Raw genomic sequence first — 20509 nt, 5'->3', positions numbered from 1 at the left:
CAGATATGGTGGGTACCGAGGAAATAAAATACTCGGGGTGGACCAAAACTAGCACTACTGCCTTGTAGTGAGGTGTTGGATCACCAAAGGCTAGAGGACGGAAAACCTTGATAAAAAACCCAGGTCCTCCAGGTTGGGGGTTGGTTGTAGGGCTAACAACCCTACACCGGAAAAAGACCTTAGTTCATGAAAACAAAAATCAGCCTCTGACGGATGGATATAATGGCCAAAGACCTACGCGAGAACGGAAACACGAGTTACGGATTGCAACATGGAATGTAAGAACAATGTTGAAGCCAGGAAAGATGAAAGAAATAGCAGATGAGATGCAGAAGTACAGAATCGATGTCATTGGGTTACAAGAGATAAGATGGCAAGGACAAGGCAGAATTAATAAGAAGGAATAAACCTTACTCAATAGTGGTCCAGAGAATAGGACAGGAAGATATGGTACAGGATTCATTATTTCGAGTAAGATAAGAAAGAGCCTCTTATTATTTGAACCAATAAATGAGAGAATTTGCAAGATAAGAATAAAAGGAAAGTTTAGAAATATGACTTTCATTACAGCTCATGCACCTACGGAGGACAAGACGGAACTGGAGAAGGAAGAGTTCTATGAATGCCTGGACGATGTGTTAAATCTTTGTCAAAAATATGATATGGTTACAGTTTTAGGCGACTTTAATGCAAAAATTGGGAGGGAAGACAAAATGAAAGGAGAAGTTGGAGGATATTCAATACATGAGAAAAGTAGTGAAAATGGTGATATACTCGTGCAATTTGCAGCCAGAAACAACTTCATCATAAAAAGTACATGTTTCCCTCACAAAAGAATACACTTAGGGACTTGGAAAGTCCCAGGTACAAATATAGTTAATCAAATAGATCACGTGCTGACTAAGAAAAGGCATTCATCATCAGTTATTGATGTCAGAGCCTGCAGGGGTCCCAACTGCGACAGTGATCACTACTTAGTAAGGGCAATCATTAAGCAAAAATTGGCAAAAACTAAAGTAACACCCAAATCAACCAGAAAACATTGGAATGTTGGAAAACTGAACATCCAAGAGAACTTAGAGAAGTACCAAAGAGGTATGGAGAGAAAACTTTTTGAGTACCAGGCAGATAAGAATATCAATGAAAAATGGAATGATTTAGAAACATTCATTAAGGAAATAACAGAAGAAGAAATTGGTGAAAGCCGTATGTATGTATGGATGCCGTTAGAAACAAAAACAAAGCTCGGGAAACAATGATTGCTAGGGATACAAGATGTCATAGAAGAGAATATAAAAGGTTAAGAATGGTAGCAAATAAGGTGTGCAGAAAAAAGAAAACAGAAGCAATGCAAAAGCAGTTACAAGAAATAGAAGAATTAAGTGATCAGACAAGTGAAGTAAGAAAATTCTACAAAGCTGTCAAAAGAATGACAAAAGAGGGGTACAGCGTGCAATTGGGCATGTATAGGGACAAGGAGGGAAAGATACTGGGAGATGATGACAAAATAGTAGAGATATGGACAGAACATTTCTGCGACCTGTTGAATGATGAAGGATTTGAGGAAGAGAGCGAGGTGCATGAATATCAAGAGGGAAATGGTGAGGACGCTATCGAAGAGCCTACGATGGAGGAAGTGGAAGCGGTTGTCGGGAAATTAAAAAATAATCGGTCACCTGGTGAAGATGAAATAGCCCCAGAACTTATTAAGAAAGGCGGAAATGCACTCATGAGATGCATGCATGAATTGATCAGAGACATTTGGAGACAGGAAATAATGCCTGTAAAATGGAGAACTGGCATTATATGTCCCATATACAAGAAAGGCGACAAAATGCTCTGCAACAATTACAGAGGAATTACGCTGTTGAACATTGCATATAAAGTGCTCTCAGGAATTATACAAATGAGAGTTAGCAAAAGAGCTGAAAGCATCATTACCGAATATCAGGGTGGATTTCGACGAGATAGGGGGACAACAGACCAAATATTTACTTTGCGTCAAATAATGGAGAAGCACTTCGAGCACAACCAAGATTTACACTTACTGTTGGTAGATGTTAAGCAAGCGTTTGATAGTGTGAAGAGAAGCACACTGTTTGCAGCACTAAACGAATTAGGCTTGCCTAAGAAGTTAATCAGACTGGTAAGAATGACAATGCAGGAAACCATAGCTAAGGTCAAAGTCGGCAATAAAATGGGTAGTGCTTTTCCATTTAATATGGGAGTAAAGCAAGGAGATGGTTTGTCTGCAACATTGTTCATATTGGCCTTGCACTGGGCAGTAAGGGGAGTTGACACTGGTGGAACAATATTCTATCGGAGCAGTCAAATACTAGCGTATGCAGATGATATAGTCATTGAAGCCAGATCTGCAAGGAAGTTGAAAGAAATATTTGGCTCACTAAAGGAAAGCGCAGGAAGAATTGGACTGAAAGTTAACTGTGGCAAAACAAAATACATGTGCATGTCCACATCTGAAGCTCGCAGACGACCTCAGACATTAGATATCGACGGAGATAAATTTGAGGGTGTCTCATCCTTTAAATATCTTGGGGCATTGGTGACATCGGATAACTCAATAAGTGCTTGCATAAAAGACAGAATCACCGCTGGTAACAGAGCGTACTTCTCAAATCATAAATTGTTGAAAAGTAGACTGATAAGAAGAAATACTAAACATAAAATATAAAAAACTTTAATAAGACCTGTTGTCACTTATGGATGTGAATGCTGGACGTTATCAACAGCAGAGGCGCACGCACTTAGATGTTTCGAGAGAAGGATCCTGAGGAAAATTTATGGACCCATACAAGAAAATGGAGTTTTTCGAAGACGATGGAATGAAGAACTTGACGACCTCATAGAGGGCCAAGACATTGTGAGATTTGTCAAGTCACAGAGACTCAGATGGATGGGACATTTGATAAGAATGTCAGAGTAGAGAGTGGCCAAAAGAGTTTGGGAGGGAAAATTATTCAGCGTAAAAAGAAGAGGACGTCCACACCTAAAGTGGCAAGATGGAGTGGAAGCAGACCTGGCTGCTTTGGGGATAAGAGGATGGAGAAATGAGGCCGTTAAGAGGGAGGAATGGAGGAAGATTGTATTGAAGGCCAAAGCTGACAAAAAGCTGTAGCGGCAAGGAAGAAGAAGATGACAAAGCTTGCTTTTCGATAACTATTCAGGATTTTCATAAGTCATGGAATGTGTGGAAAAGCACAACATAAGTTTTTTTTAGCAATCCTTCAAATGAATTTCAACTTTGAGTTCTATTTTTACATAAATTATGTCTTGTCCATTACCAAATTAGCAGCAGCAAACAGGTAAGGAACAAAGTTTGCGACTAGGGAGAGAACAGGCAAGTCACTATCTCATGGGTGTGAAGCAGACAAGCTGTTCCAATTAGCATTCTACCAATAGTCGCCTGCCCATTGTCACTCGGACAGTAAACAGAGATGTAACAGCCACATAAGCAGGCACTGAAATGACAGTGCACAGTCCACTGGCTGGTTGGCTGTGAATCAACAAGTAAGGAACAGAGATTGCCGTATCCCACAACAGGGAAAGAACAGACAAGTTACACTCCTCTCACAGACTTGAAACAGACAAGGCATTCCAATTTACAACCTACCAACAGTCACCTGACTGTTTTCACTCGGACAAGACACAGGGAGCCAACAGCCTACTAAACAGACGACAAACAGGCGTTATTGTTAAAGAGAGCAACAGGGTTATTTTACAAATGTAATGAATTGCATTGCTTTTCAATTACTCATTACAAGAGACGATAGATATTTATGGTTGATTCGTTTAGTTTGGATACGAAATAAAGTTTTATTATACTTGCAGTTCTATTCCACGAATGTTCTGATCTATTGGATATTTTTTGTACGGCTACATTATTAGTACAATAGGGCATTGCAATATTTCCACCGAGTTTTGACATTATGCGTTCCGTTATTACGAGTACCATTATCAAATAAACAACAACGAAACGTATAGTGTCAAAATAGAACTCAGTGGAAATATAGCAATGTCCAATTTTACTAACATTAAGAACTTCCACCACATCGTGTCTCAAACAGAAATATTATTCTTTAGTCCTTGTACACTTTTGCATTTCTCTCATCTCTTCGTGTAATAATACACTTTGAAAATGGTAAATAAACTTCAATAACGTCCGCAGTTCAAGCGTTTCTATTAATGAACTTGAAGACCTAAAATTTAAATCCAAACAGGTGGTCAAAAGCAAAAGGAATATATCCTAAATATATTTCACATCTATTGTCATTTTCCTGCTTGCGTGAATGATTTAACATTACTTGATAGTTTCACCAGGCTTCCCATGGAAAACTAAAATAAAAGCACTCACCCTGAAGAAATTTCTGGGCAAAAATTTTCTCAGTTTTGCGTCCGATTTATGACAAATATCTCTAAAATCAGAGAATTCCATGAGTTTTCCCCAGCATAATGGACATAAAGTGGCGGGCAGGCCGTCTCCCACAGCAACCTGAGAAAGCAATGAAAACCTATGCGTCAAGAGATTTCAGACTCATCGTGGAATATATGTTCATAGAACAGAATAAAACATGAACTAAGGAAATCACTTACATTTAAATCGACTAAATCATACAAGGCATCCGCTACAGTTATCTGTCTTGCTATAGTTGAAGTGAATATGTTGTAATAATAATTATTTTTCTTCATGCAAAGTCTGCACAGGGTACCCTCGTGAATCCTTCCTGAAGACCCCGAGGAGTTCTCAATGGTCGCACTCATGTTTTCAATGAAATAACTCATTCAATCTTAAAACCACTTCACTCATCAAAGAAATCATCCACACAGCACTGGTAAAGATTGCCAAATTCCTCATACACTACGATCGTTTCCAAGACGCACGTCAATACGAAAAATTGAGACTGATCAAGGACAAGGGCATATAAAGCCACATTTGAATACGACCTCAAACAGAAATCACTTCGCAACAGAATGGAAAGTAAATGTTCTGCACGAATTTCATGCCCATTGACACCCGAGTTTATATCAGACCAGGTAAGCAAGATTTAGTTTAGATCTCGTACTTTATCTGCGTATCTTACCACTAGAGGACTACGTATACAACGGGCTTTCTATCGAAAAATGCGATATTCCAGCATTTTTAATGGCAAATGGGCGTTTATTTTATATTCATTTAGTGGGAGTTAACATGGTTTTTTTAAAAAATATTTATAATTTACACAATAAGGAAATTTTGGAATCCTTTTTCTGATTTCAAGACGTTATAATGTGACCGGGTGCAAGCCGAAGTTGGGCATCAATTCCGTTTATTGCCGGCAGATTGAATAATCAAATGAAATTGTAGAATACGATCAATCAATAAAGTGCAATAAATTTCAAATGCAGTGTCCATTTGTTTTATTTAATCAAATGGAAAGAAGTTAGTCTTCAAACGCGGATATTAGGCCTGTTGTTCAGGTGTGCTTTCTGCGGTAAAAATGGAAACTAGAAATACTCTAATCTAGACCGGTGTTTTAATGTATTGTCTTATATTAACAAATAACATGTGATGTTGTGTACAAGGAATCGTGTCAAAACTTGTTGAAAATATTCTCAGTCCATGCTATTGCGTCGTGATGTATGTGTTACGTGAATTATTTGTTGGCGTTTTTGGTCCTTTCGGGGATAATTTCATAGTATTTTCATTTTCACTCATCATTGAAGTGAATGCAGTTTCCTTGAGAGAGTTTCCCTGTAATTTGTGCTGCTGTATTATAATTTCGTTTTTTCCAAGAAAATTCTGATGACACACAGCTTGTTTATTTCTATTTCAGGTTGCTGTGGGAGATGGCCTGCTCGCTACCATGTGTCCCCTTTGTTTGACGAAACTCACTGAATTCAGTGTTTTCAAAAAGATTTGTTTAGAATCAAACGCAATTCTGAGAAAAATTCCGCCACGAAATTACAGCAGGGTGAGTACTTTTCGTTTTTTCTTATTTGAAGACTTGTGCGTTATAAGTTTCGGAGAGTTATTAGTGACCCTCTTTGGTTTGTTTTAACAGCAGTAAGAAATCTTGGAAGATAATTATTTGCGGAATGACATTGTTACGAAAAAAATTTGTAAGGATTAACTGAATTTGGTAATAGATAATCGCTTAGTGGCATTAGCGGAAAAATATATTGTATTACTGCATGAGGCCATTTAATCCAGTACCTTTTAAGTAGAGGCACTTCGATTAACGATCGAAAGAGAGTTGAGCAAACCAATTTTTTATCTACAATAATTGGGGACATGATCAAACTGTTCCATGTGTGTGAATCATTGGCAAGGACCTAGTTATGCAGTTGGTGTTTCAAAGGCCACGACTGAAGATATTTTGTCTTCTGGTAAAACTTAATGTGTGTACTAATGGCATGTGTGTACCAATGTATGGCTTTCAAATTCACCATTGATCAACTCAAAAAGGAAGTCCACCCACTAGGCTGTACCACACTCCCTTTTTAAGTATTCGATTGGGTATCCGGAGCATATTTTAGTGAAAAAACAAATTCCAGACAATTTACTGCTAATGAACGAAATGTGAGATACCCAGAAATTAGTTTGTTTGTCGGTTGTCAAGCATAGTCTCAAGTGCACGCAAACGTATGATATTTCTTTTGTTCGAGTTCTTGTTTACCCTCGACTATCATCTCTTGAGGTTTTGGTGAACTACAGTGTGTCCCAAAAAGAATGACCCGATTATAAATAAGATTATTTATTAGGAAGAAGGGCTTAACATCAACATATTCTACACTAAATTACTCGCAAAAGACAAAAGTTTATAAAAAGCCATCATTAAAGTTCAATATGTCCTCCATTGGCTGCGCGGACAACATCTAGCCGATAGCTGAATTCATCCCAAACTGAGCGTAAGGTGTCTTCTGTCACTGAAGCTACAGCAGCTGATATTTTTGTTTTTAGTTCATCAATGTCACGAGGTAAGGGAGGAACGTAAACATGCTGTTTAACATTTCCCAAAAGGAAAAAATCGCATTGTGTCATGTCAGGGGACCTAGGAGGCCAACAGTGTAAAGTCTGTTCTCGCGGTCCTGTACATCATCTTCAGCGAGACTGGCTGCACCGTATTGTTAGACCAATGGTCTAAGGGTTGCACGCTCCACATCGCTCGTAGTGACATTCAGCAGATTTTTCTAAAACTCTAAACAATGCCGATCACATCTGGCTCTGTTTCGCTTGCCTAGTGACATTTGTTTCAATATTGTTACAAGTTGAAATCAGGTCATTCTTTTTGGAACACACTGTATACCAAAATATTTTCACTGCATTTCTGAAATGGATTGTTCATTTTTAAGGTGTTTTTTTTATGAATAGGTGGTGGGTACATTGAATGCAAGAGTAGCAAGGTGTATAAAAATATTAATTTTTAGTACGCCAAAATTATTCTGGAAAGTATTTTAAGTAATTGTACAATTACAAAGCAAATAAGGAATTTTGATGTGATAGACCTTTTCTGTAGTCCTTAAGTATTTTTTTTTGTTCCAATTTCCAATATTTTAATAAATTTTTTTATTTTTGCGTCAACTGTGATTAATAAGATCACCAAACATATGGATAAAACCATCTGTGTTAGTACCTTTATGAAGATTATTTGTACATGTGTTTATAAAAGCTGTTCCCTTATTGCAATATGAAAATTTTCTATGAATTACGTATGCGTTTAAGAAGTTTAAAGGTGACCTGTGTTGGGAAAAACATTTTTATGGTTTGAAATTTTTATCCTGCATAACAGTCTTCACAACCGTGGCAAGGTATATGAAATGCAATATTTCATTCTTAAGCCGATGTCCCACGGTCAAATTTGCATCAAAATATTTTCATCAAAATTTGATGCAACTGACGCGCACCCTGTCCCACGGTCAAAATTTCATCCATCTGGCTTTTGGACCCAATGGATTTGTAGTAAAAATTGGTCTTGATAGGCGATGGAAAGTCTCAACTAGGAAATCCGTAATAATATTTTGATCTTTAATAAGAAGGAAGCGATCTTTAGAATCGCAATACAAGGAAGGATGTTTTGGAAAGAATAAAAGATTTATTTAAGGTATCGAGGCCAAATTCTCCTGGTTAGCTTTGTGGAGGGCATATAATGCGTGTGAGCAGCTGGAGAAATGACTAATATGAACTCACGATTATACCTGTGAAACACTACAGCTGCCCCTTTCTATTACTATGATTATAGGATAAGGACCTTATATTAGCAACTGCTAGATTAGGAGAGAAAAATGTGATTTAAGTGCACGCATACAGCAGTATTCGTAACATCTCCTCAACCAAAATGTCCATCATTTTTTAATAACATTTTCCTCACGGGAATAAACTGCCTTACGTTAGTACCCTGGTGTTTTATTCTACCCTCAACCTAGCTGATAAGGGACATGAAAATATCCTCACTTATCGTCAATTATTATCGATAATATACAGGAACATCGGCGACCAACTCCTTCTCCAACATGTTTAGCATGCTTATTCCAATGCTTTCATACCCCCTTTCCAGCCAAGGCCAAGTTCAGCATTCCTTGTTTTCTTTTTTTTTGCCCCTTTAATGTTCAAGAGGCCTGTTCTGACAATTTCGCCTGCTAAAAAAGACAGAATCCTTCACCTCCACAAGTTTCCAAATTTGTGTACATAAATATGTTTCGTTTGTTTTTGATCAAAATGAGATGCATCGTGGGACACCCCCATCCAATTACATCAAAATATTTGCATCAAAATTTTTGGACAGAAATTTTGATGCAAATATTTTGATGTAAATTTGACCGTGGGACACCGGCTTTAAATTTTAGGGGATTGTGACTTAAATGAGTTGTAATAATGTGAATGCAGAATATTTTGATTCTTATAATTTATTTCGAAATAAGTTACCTGGAAACCTTTTTTTTATAATATTTTGTGTGGTAATTGTGTGACATTTACTTAGGGATTCTGTTTTTATGTTGATAAATTTTGTTCAATGAGTTTGGATTATGCTGACAGGAATATATTTTTAATGGAATGCATGAGGGAATGATTAATGCTCTTTGCTGATTTTTTCTGAGAATATCTTCGACATCATGCAGACTTCTGTGGTGAAAAACTTTTCACCTAATTTTAGAGTTTTAAATGTTAGTTCCCTTGAAGTATTAGTGTTGTTTTTCAATGGTTGATGAGATAAATAATTTTAAAAACCTGGTTGGTTGGTTAGGTTATATCTACCCTATGATATAAATGGAGCTTTCAGCATTTCTTACGGGTGACATGTCAAAGAAAGGAAATTGTCCATCACTAGCTGCTATATTCCCCATCATTGTGGCAGGGCTCAAACACCGTAATGGTTAAAGTTTTCATCATTTGAAGCTATGCATGAAGCAAGCCATTTTTTGATGTATTCATATGTACTCAATTCTTGACCTGCCAGACCTTGTGCCATCGAATAACACAAGTTATAATCATACAGTGCAATGTCTGGGGAATTTGGTGGATGCACCTTCTTCTTTTTCTTCACGTTTTAACATTTCCAGATAGGTTTTAATGGGTTTTGGAAGTTCAGGTCGAGCATTGTCATGCTTAGAATTACTTTTTAATCATTAGGGACCCAAGTTCCTTGCTTTTGAATTATTGCCAACGTATGCTATTGCTTGGAAATGAGGGCTTAGTAGACTCATAATACAAAGCCAGCTCTTCTTGAGTTTGGCATTGATATTCTTTTAGCAATGCCTCTAATCCAGCCTATCTGGAGGTTTTTGTCTTCCTTCACATGGACATTTGTCAACATTGAAATGACAGTCTTTGAAGCAATGGAACCAATCATAGCTTGTTGTTTCACTTAGGGGAGCATCTCCATAAACTTTTTGGATCTCTCACTGCACCTTATCCCCTTTTTTCTTTGAATGAAAGAAGGAAATCAACTATTCCCACAAAGTGTGCGGTTCATTGGCACAGACTCAGACATTTACAAACAACAATAAGTATATAATACCGATACAAATTCTTTATGGTTATTTAGAAGTTTGTTTGAAAATGTCTATCCTTGAGTCATGATCATGAACATACATATGGACTATCGTCAACATAGGGCGCTGCATGCACATGATTGTTTCCCGAACTTCCGGTCGATAGGTTAACAAAATTTGTCAGTTCGCGTCGCTACTTTGGAAAGAGGCTGGTGTGTCACGTTAAAATTACATGGCGGTAGTAGGGAGATTCGTGTCAGGCAGCGACGAAATTGAGAATTGAGGAGTAATTGCACCTTCCTCAGCTAAACTGCCCATTCTATTTATAGCACGTTATTAATAGTTGGATGTGAGCGTGATAGAGGCGCAGTATATTCTCTTGGAAGCAGAATTGAACGGTTTCAATCGGACCGCATGGGACAGCTTTGAGAGTTGTGCGTGGTTGTGCAAAATATTGGTGTTTTTACACTTTTTCTTGGTTTTATACTCTTCGCCACAATCCCGCAATGGTTAATAAAAGCAGGAGCTGTTTTGCGCCGGGATGCAAGACGGGCTACCCGAAAACGAGGGCAGATAATGCCAAGCTGGGGGTCAGGAACAAATCAGTGTTCAAAGCCTCTGTAAGTACCAATTCTTGTATCATTCTGTTGGATGTTTGTGAAGTGCGTATTCTAAAATCATTGTTTTGTATGTTCAGTATTCCCTTAATTTCATTCTAAGTAATGTTGAACCTTGGGTCTTACCGGGAATGCAATTGTACTCGCCATGCGGTCATTTCTTAGTGATTCAAATCGAGGCAGCCATATTCATGTGAGGAGCCTTTATTATATTAAATTTGTTTTGTTTTTCTAAATTGTAGTCAAATTGTAGACCAACCATAATGGAACGTGTATTTAAGTGCACAGGAAATCCGAAAAGCCATAATAATTGACATGCGGTCATTTCTTTGTGGTGCAGAATGAGGCAGCCATTACGGTTTTTTTGTGGGAAGCCTTGTTTGGTTACATCTCGTTGATCATAATTTGCCATGTATTTATCACGGCGATATTAGAATTGGAATATTAAATGGCGTGTCTAATTACTGATAATTTCATTTGTTGGGTGGTTCATTGATATTTAGAGAGAAATTGTTATCGTGCAGGAGTGCCATTAAGCGCGGTCTTACCTCTTGATAGATGTATTTCGTTGTATAAAATGCTTTCGATGTAGCAAAGTTAGCAGTCCATAATGGGTGTCAATTGGCATTTAGTGTCACAGTTAATGGATGAGTATTTAACTTTTGAAGAAATTTATGTGGTTCCATAGTATGAGATTTTCTTGGACTACAGAACACGTTCAATTTTAGGCAAATATCTTCGAGCTTCTGTGTTCAAAGGCGTCGAGTCTGGTTTATGCTTGGGAAGTATATATGTAAGGGTATATCCCACAGGGATAGTGCTGGGGTTTGTTGGTGATGCCAGTAATAGGAAGGGGGATTATAATTGAATATACCTCCTAAGTTAATTACTTGCTGAGACTGTTCTCTCGCGGTTGATGAGAAATTTAGCCATGCATCTCATTTTGCATGATCTATAACCCAGTGTCATTGCATGTGTTAATTTCTGCATGAACAACAAAATAGACACCGGGCCATATATAAACATGCTGAAGTTGATTCTCGAATAATAATGCTGAACAATAATAGTAATGACCAGCTTTACTTTCAGAGCAATGCGCAGCTACAGAAATGGAGAGCGGTGATTCTGCGAAAAGACTTGGTCTTTGAGGAGCACAATGTGATTTGCGAGCTCCATTTTGAAGACTCTGACATAATCCGGTGGTTCGAAACGAAGTTGCCTGATGGTACCACCCACAGGAATGAGAGGGACCGGCCAGCTTTAGTTCAAGATGCGGTGCCATATATTTTCCCCAATCTCCCTCATTATTTATCAAAAAACATTCGTCCTAGAAAACCACCCACGTCTAGGACGGTGTGCCATGAATGTGTCCTGGGAGAAAATTATCCGGGAGAACTGTTGCCTTCCGACAATGGTGTCTCCTCAGGAGACAATAATGAGGCAGTGGAGAACGTACCGGAAGCAAGCGGTCTTCTCCTACTAGCAAATGCGGCTGAGTCTCGGGAAGCTGCAAGTTTCGGAAGACTTGAATTTTCTCGCTTTATTAATTCCCGTGACTCTGTAAAACTGCCTGGATTAAATTGGGCTAGGGCTTTAGTTGGAAGGAATGTTGTGTTTGTCCGCATTGGCCATGACTTCGTTACAGAGAGAAGTGTGATAATATCACAGGACATGAGGGTTAAGGTATGGTTTATAAATTTTATCCGACTTATTTTATTTTTAAGTTTGACAGGAAAAAGCAATTAATTTCAATAATATGTGATAAACTTCTAATCATAACTTCTTTTCCGCCAGTTCATATTCCGTGGTCTGGAAGTCATGGTTCCAGGGAAAGAAAGAGTGACAGATGTCGGCGACATTGGGCCAATGCTCATGTCAGTAGATGGACTCAGGGCATGTCCTGGAGTGCCAAACAGTGAAAGGTATGAGAGGCATTTTTGTTACATGGAATATTTTAGTTGCATTATGTCTGGTGTCAAGATATCATCATTTCAAATTACTCATGGCCATAACTGAAGTAGAATCATACATTATTGTATGATATTATGCGTAAGTGCCGAATGTAAACTTTTTTGTATTTCCAACTTGCCTGCATTTTCTTCCTATGTTTTCAGTTGAGATAATTTTTCTTCAACTAATCACTGGATGATCTACATTGCATAGATGTATATCAAATCATCTTTCACTGTAAAGAATATTATAAGTTTTTAATGGATTCAGATTATTTCTTCACTGTGATAATGTATTATACATAGCATTATTGACAATTGAGTTCCTCTTCAAATGGTTAGAACATCTATTGGCTGCCTGGGTTTTGTTCCCATTGATGCCAAATCCGCCGGTGAGAGGAACAGAAGGGGTAAAATGAGATGCCCAGCCTACACAGTCGCATGGCGGCAAACAATGGATAGGAGAAGGAGGCAGAGGAATGGTGGAGAAAGAGGGTCCAGGCGTCCCGCAAGGGTCTCCTTGAAGATATGTCGTGCAAAGAATAGGAGATTGACCAGCAAGGTAAGCATGTATAATAACCATAGGGTCATTCCATGCCATAATAACCACCAAAATGAGGTTTTGACACCTATTGATTTTAGCATTTTAATTATTATACCATTCCTTCACGAATGTACTTGCTTCGATGAAAGGATGTAGAGTATATTTAGTGTGTGAACAAAATGAATCTGTGACAAACTTCGCCTTGCGAAGGGAAATGAATTTCCCATAAAAATTTCAAAATCCAATTTCGCGAAAACTACTCTTACTGTAATTTTTTTGGCCCCCTTGTACTAGTTTGATTGTTTTTGATAGAGTAATGGAGTGGGATGCCATACCTTGTCTCCTTTAAAGGTTAACCATTTGAAGGCCACGATGCAGGAGTTACAGGAGAAATGCTCCTCATCATCGGAGTCTCAGCTCTTTGCAAACATATCTAACCTTCCAGAGCACCAGCAAGAAGGTGTGAGGGCATGCTTTGCTGCATCTCAGCTAAAAGATCCTAAGAATAGGCGCTATACACTCAGTTGGGTGTATGAGTGCCTACTTCTTAGGATTAAAAGTCGCAAAGCATATGAACACCTCAGGAAAAACAACATCCTTTGTCTCCCTGGAGCTAATACCTTGAGTAGGTACATCCGTAATGTGAAGGGGGCATACGGATTTCAGGGGGCAATTTTCCACTGCTTAAAGGAGGAGGCTGAAGGGCTAGCTGCGGAGGAAAGGAGAGGTTTGGGTTGCCTTTGAAGTTAAATAAAATTATATATTAACCTCTCTGTCATTTTGGTAAATCTGTTTTTCTTAAACTCTAGGTTTTCTACTGGTGGACGAAATGAAACTTTCAAAGGCTTTATCGTTTGATAAGAGAACATTGAAGTTGGAAGGTTTCACAGATTTGGGGGACTACACTCCACTGCACCAACACAATGAGAGGGGGGATCATGCGTTGGTGCTTATGTTTCAGCCATTTTGATGCATTGTCCACTGCATTAGCACTGTCCTGCACCACATAATTTTGGAGGGCATCATGTTGGTGGAACAAGCCAACTTTTATGTGGATGCAGTGACGTGCGATGGAGCCCAATGGAATAGAAGCATGTGGAGAAGGTTCAGAATCCATGGCGAAAACTGCAGCTGCAAAAATCCCTGCAGTCAGTCAAGGCGCCTGTGGTTCATATCCGACTTCCCTCATCTCATTAAGAACATGAGAAATTTCTTTATTTCTCGAGATGTTTCTTGGGTATTGCTTTTTTTCATGCATATATTATTTATAACCAAGTTATTCTTTGCCTTTTCTAAGTCCTTTCTGTTACTTTCCTCTTCAGACTCCAGATGGGCCTGTGAAGATCAGGCATTGGGATGCTGTCATCGAAATGGATAAACCTAAGGGGTTCCATTTGAAAGCATGCCTGAAGCTGACCGAGGACCACATTCGCCCTTGGCCATACCAAAAAATGAATGTTGCCAGGGCATTTCAGGTACATGACTACGTACCCATAGCATCTTAATGGGTTGAAACATTTCAGACTATTTAAGTTCAACGACTTTTTTTGCTAACAGTGATGTCTTTATTTTCCATTCCTTCATTTACAGTTTTTTGGACGTAATGTGGCTGCTGCTATCGTGGCATACAAGACACATCATCCTCTTCTGCATGACTGCAATTCCACAATTGCTGTCATTGAGAGGGTGAAAGGGTTAATCCTGGCGATGAATTCCTGGGTTCCAGGGACAGTTCTGAGAAAGAACACAGAGCATTGGAGAGTGAGGATGTATACCTGTTATAGGTGTCTGTGTGGAAATGATATCTTCATCCATGTTCTTGCCTACAATTACATAATATTTTTGCTTATAGGTTATTGAGAGGTTCCTGGATTACCTTGAGGAGTGGCAATTGGAGGCTGGTAGAAATGAATATCATTTCTTATCTGGGAACACATATCTTGGGCTAAAGGTAACCCTGAAGGCCACAATGGAAATACACGATTTCCTTGCCGCAAACTGCGGTTATGAATATTTGATGACTGCTCGTCTGAATCAGGATGCATTAGAAGTAAGTGCCTCACCGAAGGACTCAATAACCAAATTTATAGTTACAAAGCACACTGCAATTTAGGCGTTCTTCATGAGGGTTGTTAAAGTGTACCTTTCTCGTCAAAATCTCTTGGAAACTAATGGCATGTTTTCTTCTTCCTATGCATTGCAGAGGTTCTTTTGCATGATGAGGGCAGCATGTGGCGCTAATGATCATCCTGATTCAGTGCAATTTGAGCAGGTCTTCCAATTAATGGGGACATACAGCCTGGTGAAGCCACCCAAAGGCTGCAATGTGTCAGGCCCGGATGTACTCGAGACCTTGCTCAGGCTTACGGACATAACACCTAGAGATGAGAGATGGTCTCTTTACCAGTCAACCTTGGACAGAATCATTGATAATGGTGTGTCCGTGGAAGATTTGAGGAGTTCAGTAATGGCTGAGCACACCTATGCTGCAATGTGTCCATCTGATGGCATTGTAAGTTATTTTGCTGGGTATGTGGCCAGGAAGGCAATTAGATTTACCAAATGCGAAAGATGCAAGGAGGAGTTGGTATCAAATACCAACACCATAAGTGAAAGGGAAGCATTCACTGCATACCAAGATGGGGGCCACCTAACCTATGCATCAGAGACACTTTTCCTTTTGATAAATGAGTTAGAAAAAGGTACTGGTCCACACTTTAATAGGGAAGGGCTGAGTGTGGACTGAGTTTTTAAACTCATCAATGAAATTGAGGAGAAATCAAATATACCTCTAGTTGGATGTGAGGACCATAGGGCTAACCTCACAGAGGCGATATTAAATTTTTTTATTACCACACGGATGCACTTTGCATGTCATGTGTCTAACAAAAATGACAACAGAGAACAGGAAGAGACACGCCTTAATAGGAAGAGGGCGAAGTTATAATGTAAATTAGAGATTCCTTATTTAATCTCTCTGACATTCCTTAGAGCTCATGATCATTCATGAAATTCTTTATCCAGTAAGTATTTATAAACATTCGTGTATTAAGGCAGTTATTAATGATAGTGTATAGTGTATTTCACAATGCCATGATAACCATTGTTTATCTTTTTCAGATTTAATCAGTACATCCCACAGATATAATACCGAACATGTACTTGTTTATATTCATCTTGCTTCTGCTACTCATCATGGACTCTCCCATTCATCTTGCTTCGCCATGCTTTGTTCAAAGACTTCTGAGTGGAACTTCTGAAGTCACACTAAGCTCCTTTGTCATTGAAAAGGTGGTCACTTAGCTTCAGCCCATGACGGATGTCCTTCATCCCGTAAGTACTCATATTAGTGGTTGTTAATGAATGTGTTTGTTTCAATGCCTGCATTACCATGTATATTTATTTTTTAGATGTGAACAATCGAATCGGGGATGTTTGCTACTCAATGTGGACTCTTTTATATTCATCTTCCTTCGTCATGTTTTGTCAAGTCCAAAGACGTCTATGTGGAATATCTGAAGTCACACTAAGCTCCTTTGTCATTGAAAAGGTGGTCACTTACCTTCAGCCCATGACGCAGGTCCTTGTCCCGTAAGTACTCATATTATTGGTTATTAATGAGTGTGTTTTTTTCAATGCCTGCATTACCATGTATATTTATTTTTTAGATGTGAACAATGGAATCGGGGATGTTAGCTACTCAACATGGACTCCTTTATATTCATCTTCCTTCGTCATGTTTCGTCAAGTCCAAAGACGTCTATGTGGAATATCTGAAGTTAAACTAAGCTCCTTTGTCATAGGAAAAGATATCACTTCAGACTATGGCTGATGGCCTTTTTACTGCAAGTACTGATAAATTTTGGATTATAGTAATGGGTATTTTTTGAATGCGTTAATTACCATCTATTTTTCTTTTTTAGGTTTGACCTATTCATTTCTGGACATGTGACACCCATAGGCACTCCTTGCTATTCATTCCTGCATCGTCATGAGATGTGCTATTGTTTCCATTAATATCTTCATACCCAATATCCCCACTTAATTGATGTAGTCTGGCCAGTAACAACTTGGAAGGTTGACTCATTAAGCTTCCTGCATCGTATGCCTTCCCAGCACCAATCAGCGATGAGGTCCGACGCTTTTTCCTCTCTTTAGGTTCATCCCTAGACTCATCATTTTTGCTCCACTCGAAGGTGGCTCCGTAGCGGATCAGGTCCATTCTGTGCACATTAGGTGTTGTGCATTTCATGGAGGGTTCATATCCTATGGAATCATAACCTTGTCATTTTATAAAAGATCCATTCCTATAATAACATACCATATGCAGATGAAAGTTTAATTTTCGAATTTTTATGACTTTCTACATTAACGCATTAATTACTAAACAGATTCTTTGCCAGAGTTGAAATAGGCAGAAATAAATTAGTAAATGAACTCTTGAAACTAATTAACTTACAATTAATAATACATGTATTCATATATAAAATACAGTAAATAATTGTACAATGATGACCGAAATAATGGTCATTTATGTCTTCAAACTTCTAATTCAGGCTAATCCGTGATTTTACTATGATGTCTTTTCTTCGATCTAGAATGGTAGAATTTCCACCTGGTCCTTATAGCTATTTTTTGTTCACATACCCACTGTTGGTATAGCATTTGTGCTTTCATAAATGTAATCTCTTGTATTATTTAGTTATCAAGTACTGGAAAACTTGAAAAGTATGATTATCTATCTAATTCCAATTTTATCTTAATTTAGGGTTATGAAAATGAATTTAATTAAGAGTGTGTCTGATTGTTTGGTGTGAATTTGGTTTATATAAGTAGGAATATTTATCAACTGAAAATCAACAGTAATAGTGTAGTTGCCTTCATCAAAGAAAACAAAAGGCATTGATTGCGATTCGTTGCCTACCATTAGTGTATTCATAATATACAAATTATTTGGATTAGAATTCCTAGTTACACGAATGGCAATGGGCAATTTTAATTGCATTTGAAAAAGGTTAGATTGGTGCCCATGCGATGCCACTCCACGTGATGTCACAGGGACCTAGTTTCTATACGAGTAGATAGGAGTTTTACATCGTCTGAGATCACCAATGCATGCATGAGGCACAGACCTCAGGGAAACATATCTTAATGATCACCTATTAAAACTCCCTATGGTGGAGAAATTTCCTTCGTTTGATAGGGTAGCAATAATCCTTATTTAAGGCAAGCGCTCTCTGCTAGCTGAGTACTCTGCTACCTGCTAGATCAGCATCGCAGCGGCGCACAATATCCTCGCCCCAAGGTCTTTTCCCAGCATTCATACTTAGCCGCCTCGTTTTTGTGTGCTTGCAAATTTTCACTACTAATTAATAGCGAAAAATAGAATTTGTTATTTCAAAATCTGAAAGAGTGAAACACGTAATCCAGGAGTAATAATGTTTCAATTTAGGCAATAAAAAAATTATAGGAAACCACCCTATTATCCGAAAGGACATGATGCAAACTCTGCCACTTCCCTGACTTATTTCCTCAGTGAATGAATATGCTTACTAGTAGAAATAAATGTGTTAACGTAGACAGTCATTATTTTAATGAATTTGGTCTTTAATAAAATTCGGTATCCATTACTTGTAGAGGCTACTGGGTGTACTATGTAGATGTCAAGGATGATTCTTTTGCAAATTAAAAAAATTATAAGAACTTGAGATTCGAGCGCTCACAAAACTTTATCACAACAAATGCATGTGAAACAAAGTGACTGCGATACGGAGCCACATCCCTATACCTAGAAAAGGGTGAGATCAAATATGAATCCAAAGAGAGGAAAAGCCTTGACAAGGAGCTCAAAAGGAACTTTACATTTAGAAGAGGAATAAGTTTATCTATGTCATGCACTTTTCTTTATAAATACCTTATTAACAGCCTGTTTTCAGATGGTAAGTAATCAATGGATTTAGCTGATAAGAGGTTAATCTTTGTTTTTTTTATTTCTCTTATTTTTTAGTAATATCGCTATCTCCCCTGTGATATGTTGTTGGCTCCTACTAGTAGCTGAAGCATCTGCTACTCATTAAGGTGTAGCAATTCCCCTTTTTCTTTATTTCTCTTTCTTTGTCTGTATGCTTCAGCATCTCTGTTAAAACTACCTGAAATGATTATTGGTTGCATGGTATTTTTCTTAAATAATTATGTTCAAGACTTTGAGGCTGTAAGGCATGTCACACCATTGTAAATTTGTATCAAAGGCATTGTCTTAGTTGATTTTTACTCTTTTTCAAAGGTCAATGAATTACATTGTTTTTGACGTATTCTAATAAATTTCTTGAGGATGGTAGTCTGTCCCGGTTTGGTATTTAGATAGAAATAGTGTGATTTTGTGCGTATTCCCTCTATATGCATCCATTTGTATTGCTATGCTTTTGACTGATGATAAATTTTTTTGCAGATTCATCTGTGGTACTCATCAGGCATAACTGTGAAGAAAATTACATCAAATTGTTTTTCGTGATGATAGGTAGTTTTTGAAGTGACTGGTTCCTGTTTGTTGCATCATCTATGTTTAACGTACTTATCTGGGTAGAAAATGGCTTCATATTGATTTTTGCTTGGCAGTGTTATTATTTGATAGGTGCCAGGAATGATACAGGTTCCAAGATATTTTAGTCATCACTTGCAAACTTAGGCTTCATGAATGTGATGATAAACTTTTAAGAGATGAAGCAATGCATGAATGTTTTGACATTTTATGGATTTTACCACTTCCCTGTACTAAGAAGTTCACATATTAAAATTTGTTCATTCCTCTATACTTACACATTATATATCAAAGGTTTTTCCTATCATGAATAAAGTCCTTCATTGCATAGGTTTTTGACTTTTTGATTTTGTACCTAACCTTAATATGATATATATGAGTATGTCATTTTTTTTCTTTTACAAGTATTACTCAATTATTTTCATTGCTAAATTTAACAAATTACTTCCTTGTATCTATGACAATAATTATTATTTCACGTTGTACTACCAAGGTTAGATGTGGAATGGTTGCTTCAAAATGTTGAGTATATTGGATGGAATGCAGCCAGCAGTAAGAGGAATGGGGTGGTAAATATTATGGTTTACCCATCAGGAATTTGCAGTTAATTATGAAATGGTCACTTATTTACCTGCTGACTACCCAATAATGCCAGTGTCAGCATTGGTACGTGGAATAGGATAAAGGTAATTAATGTAACACCTCTGCTGTTCAGGGATATCAACTTCCATAAAATATTGGGGGGCCCAAACCAGGGATCATATCCAAGGAAATTTTACAAGTAGTGCGTTTTCTAGCGTTTTAGAAGAGTCAAATGATGAATATTAGAATCCTGCTAACTCAAATCTTGATCTCTGAGGAAAATCAACAAGCC

General features: G+C 37.9%; 1 protein-coding gene and 1 long non-coding RNA gene across 2 annotated transcripts; both read left to right on the top strand.

Annotated features, from left to right (window-relative positions):
- The first annotated feature begins 554 nt into the window (after positions 1 to 554).
- Positions 555 to 1259, top strand: LOC124172061 (craniofacial development protein 2-like). Its single transcript, XM_046551467.1, has one exon. The coding sequence runs from the start codon at positions 555 to 557 to the stop codon at positions 1257 to 1259; it is 705 nt and encodes a 234-aa protein (XP_046407423.1).
- A 17097-nt stretch (positions 1260 to 18356) lies between these two features.
- On the top strand, positions 18357 to 19966 carry LOC124172236. Its single transcript, XR_006868091.1, has 2 exons — positions 18357 to 19036; positions 19546 to 19966. It is a non-coding gene; the product is annotated as an uncharacterized LOC124172236 (long non-coding RNA).
- The last annotated feature ends 543 nt before the right edge of the window (positions 19967 to 20509 follow it).

This window comes from Ischnura elegans (genome assembly GCF_921293095.1).
Source record: "Ischnura elegans chromosome 13 unlocalized genomic scaffold, ioIscEleg1.1 SUPER_13_unloc_1, whole genome shotgun sequence".
Lineage (NCBI taxonomy): Eukaryota > Metazoa > Arthropoda > Insecta > Odonata > Coenagrionidae > Ischnura > Ischnura elegans.
The sequence above is the reverse complement of the archived record's forward strand: the minus strand, read 5'-3'. Positions and strand labels throughout refer to the sequence as shown.

Bases quoted from the DNA above. Each gene is read 5' to 3' on its own strand.
- LOC124172061 (XM_046551467.1), top strand. From the start codon at position 555: ATGACTTTCATTACAGCTCATGCACCTACGGAGGACAAGACGGAACTG.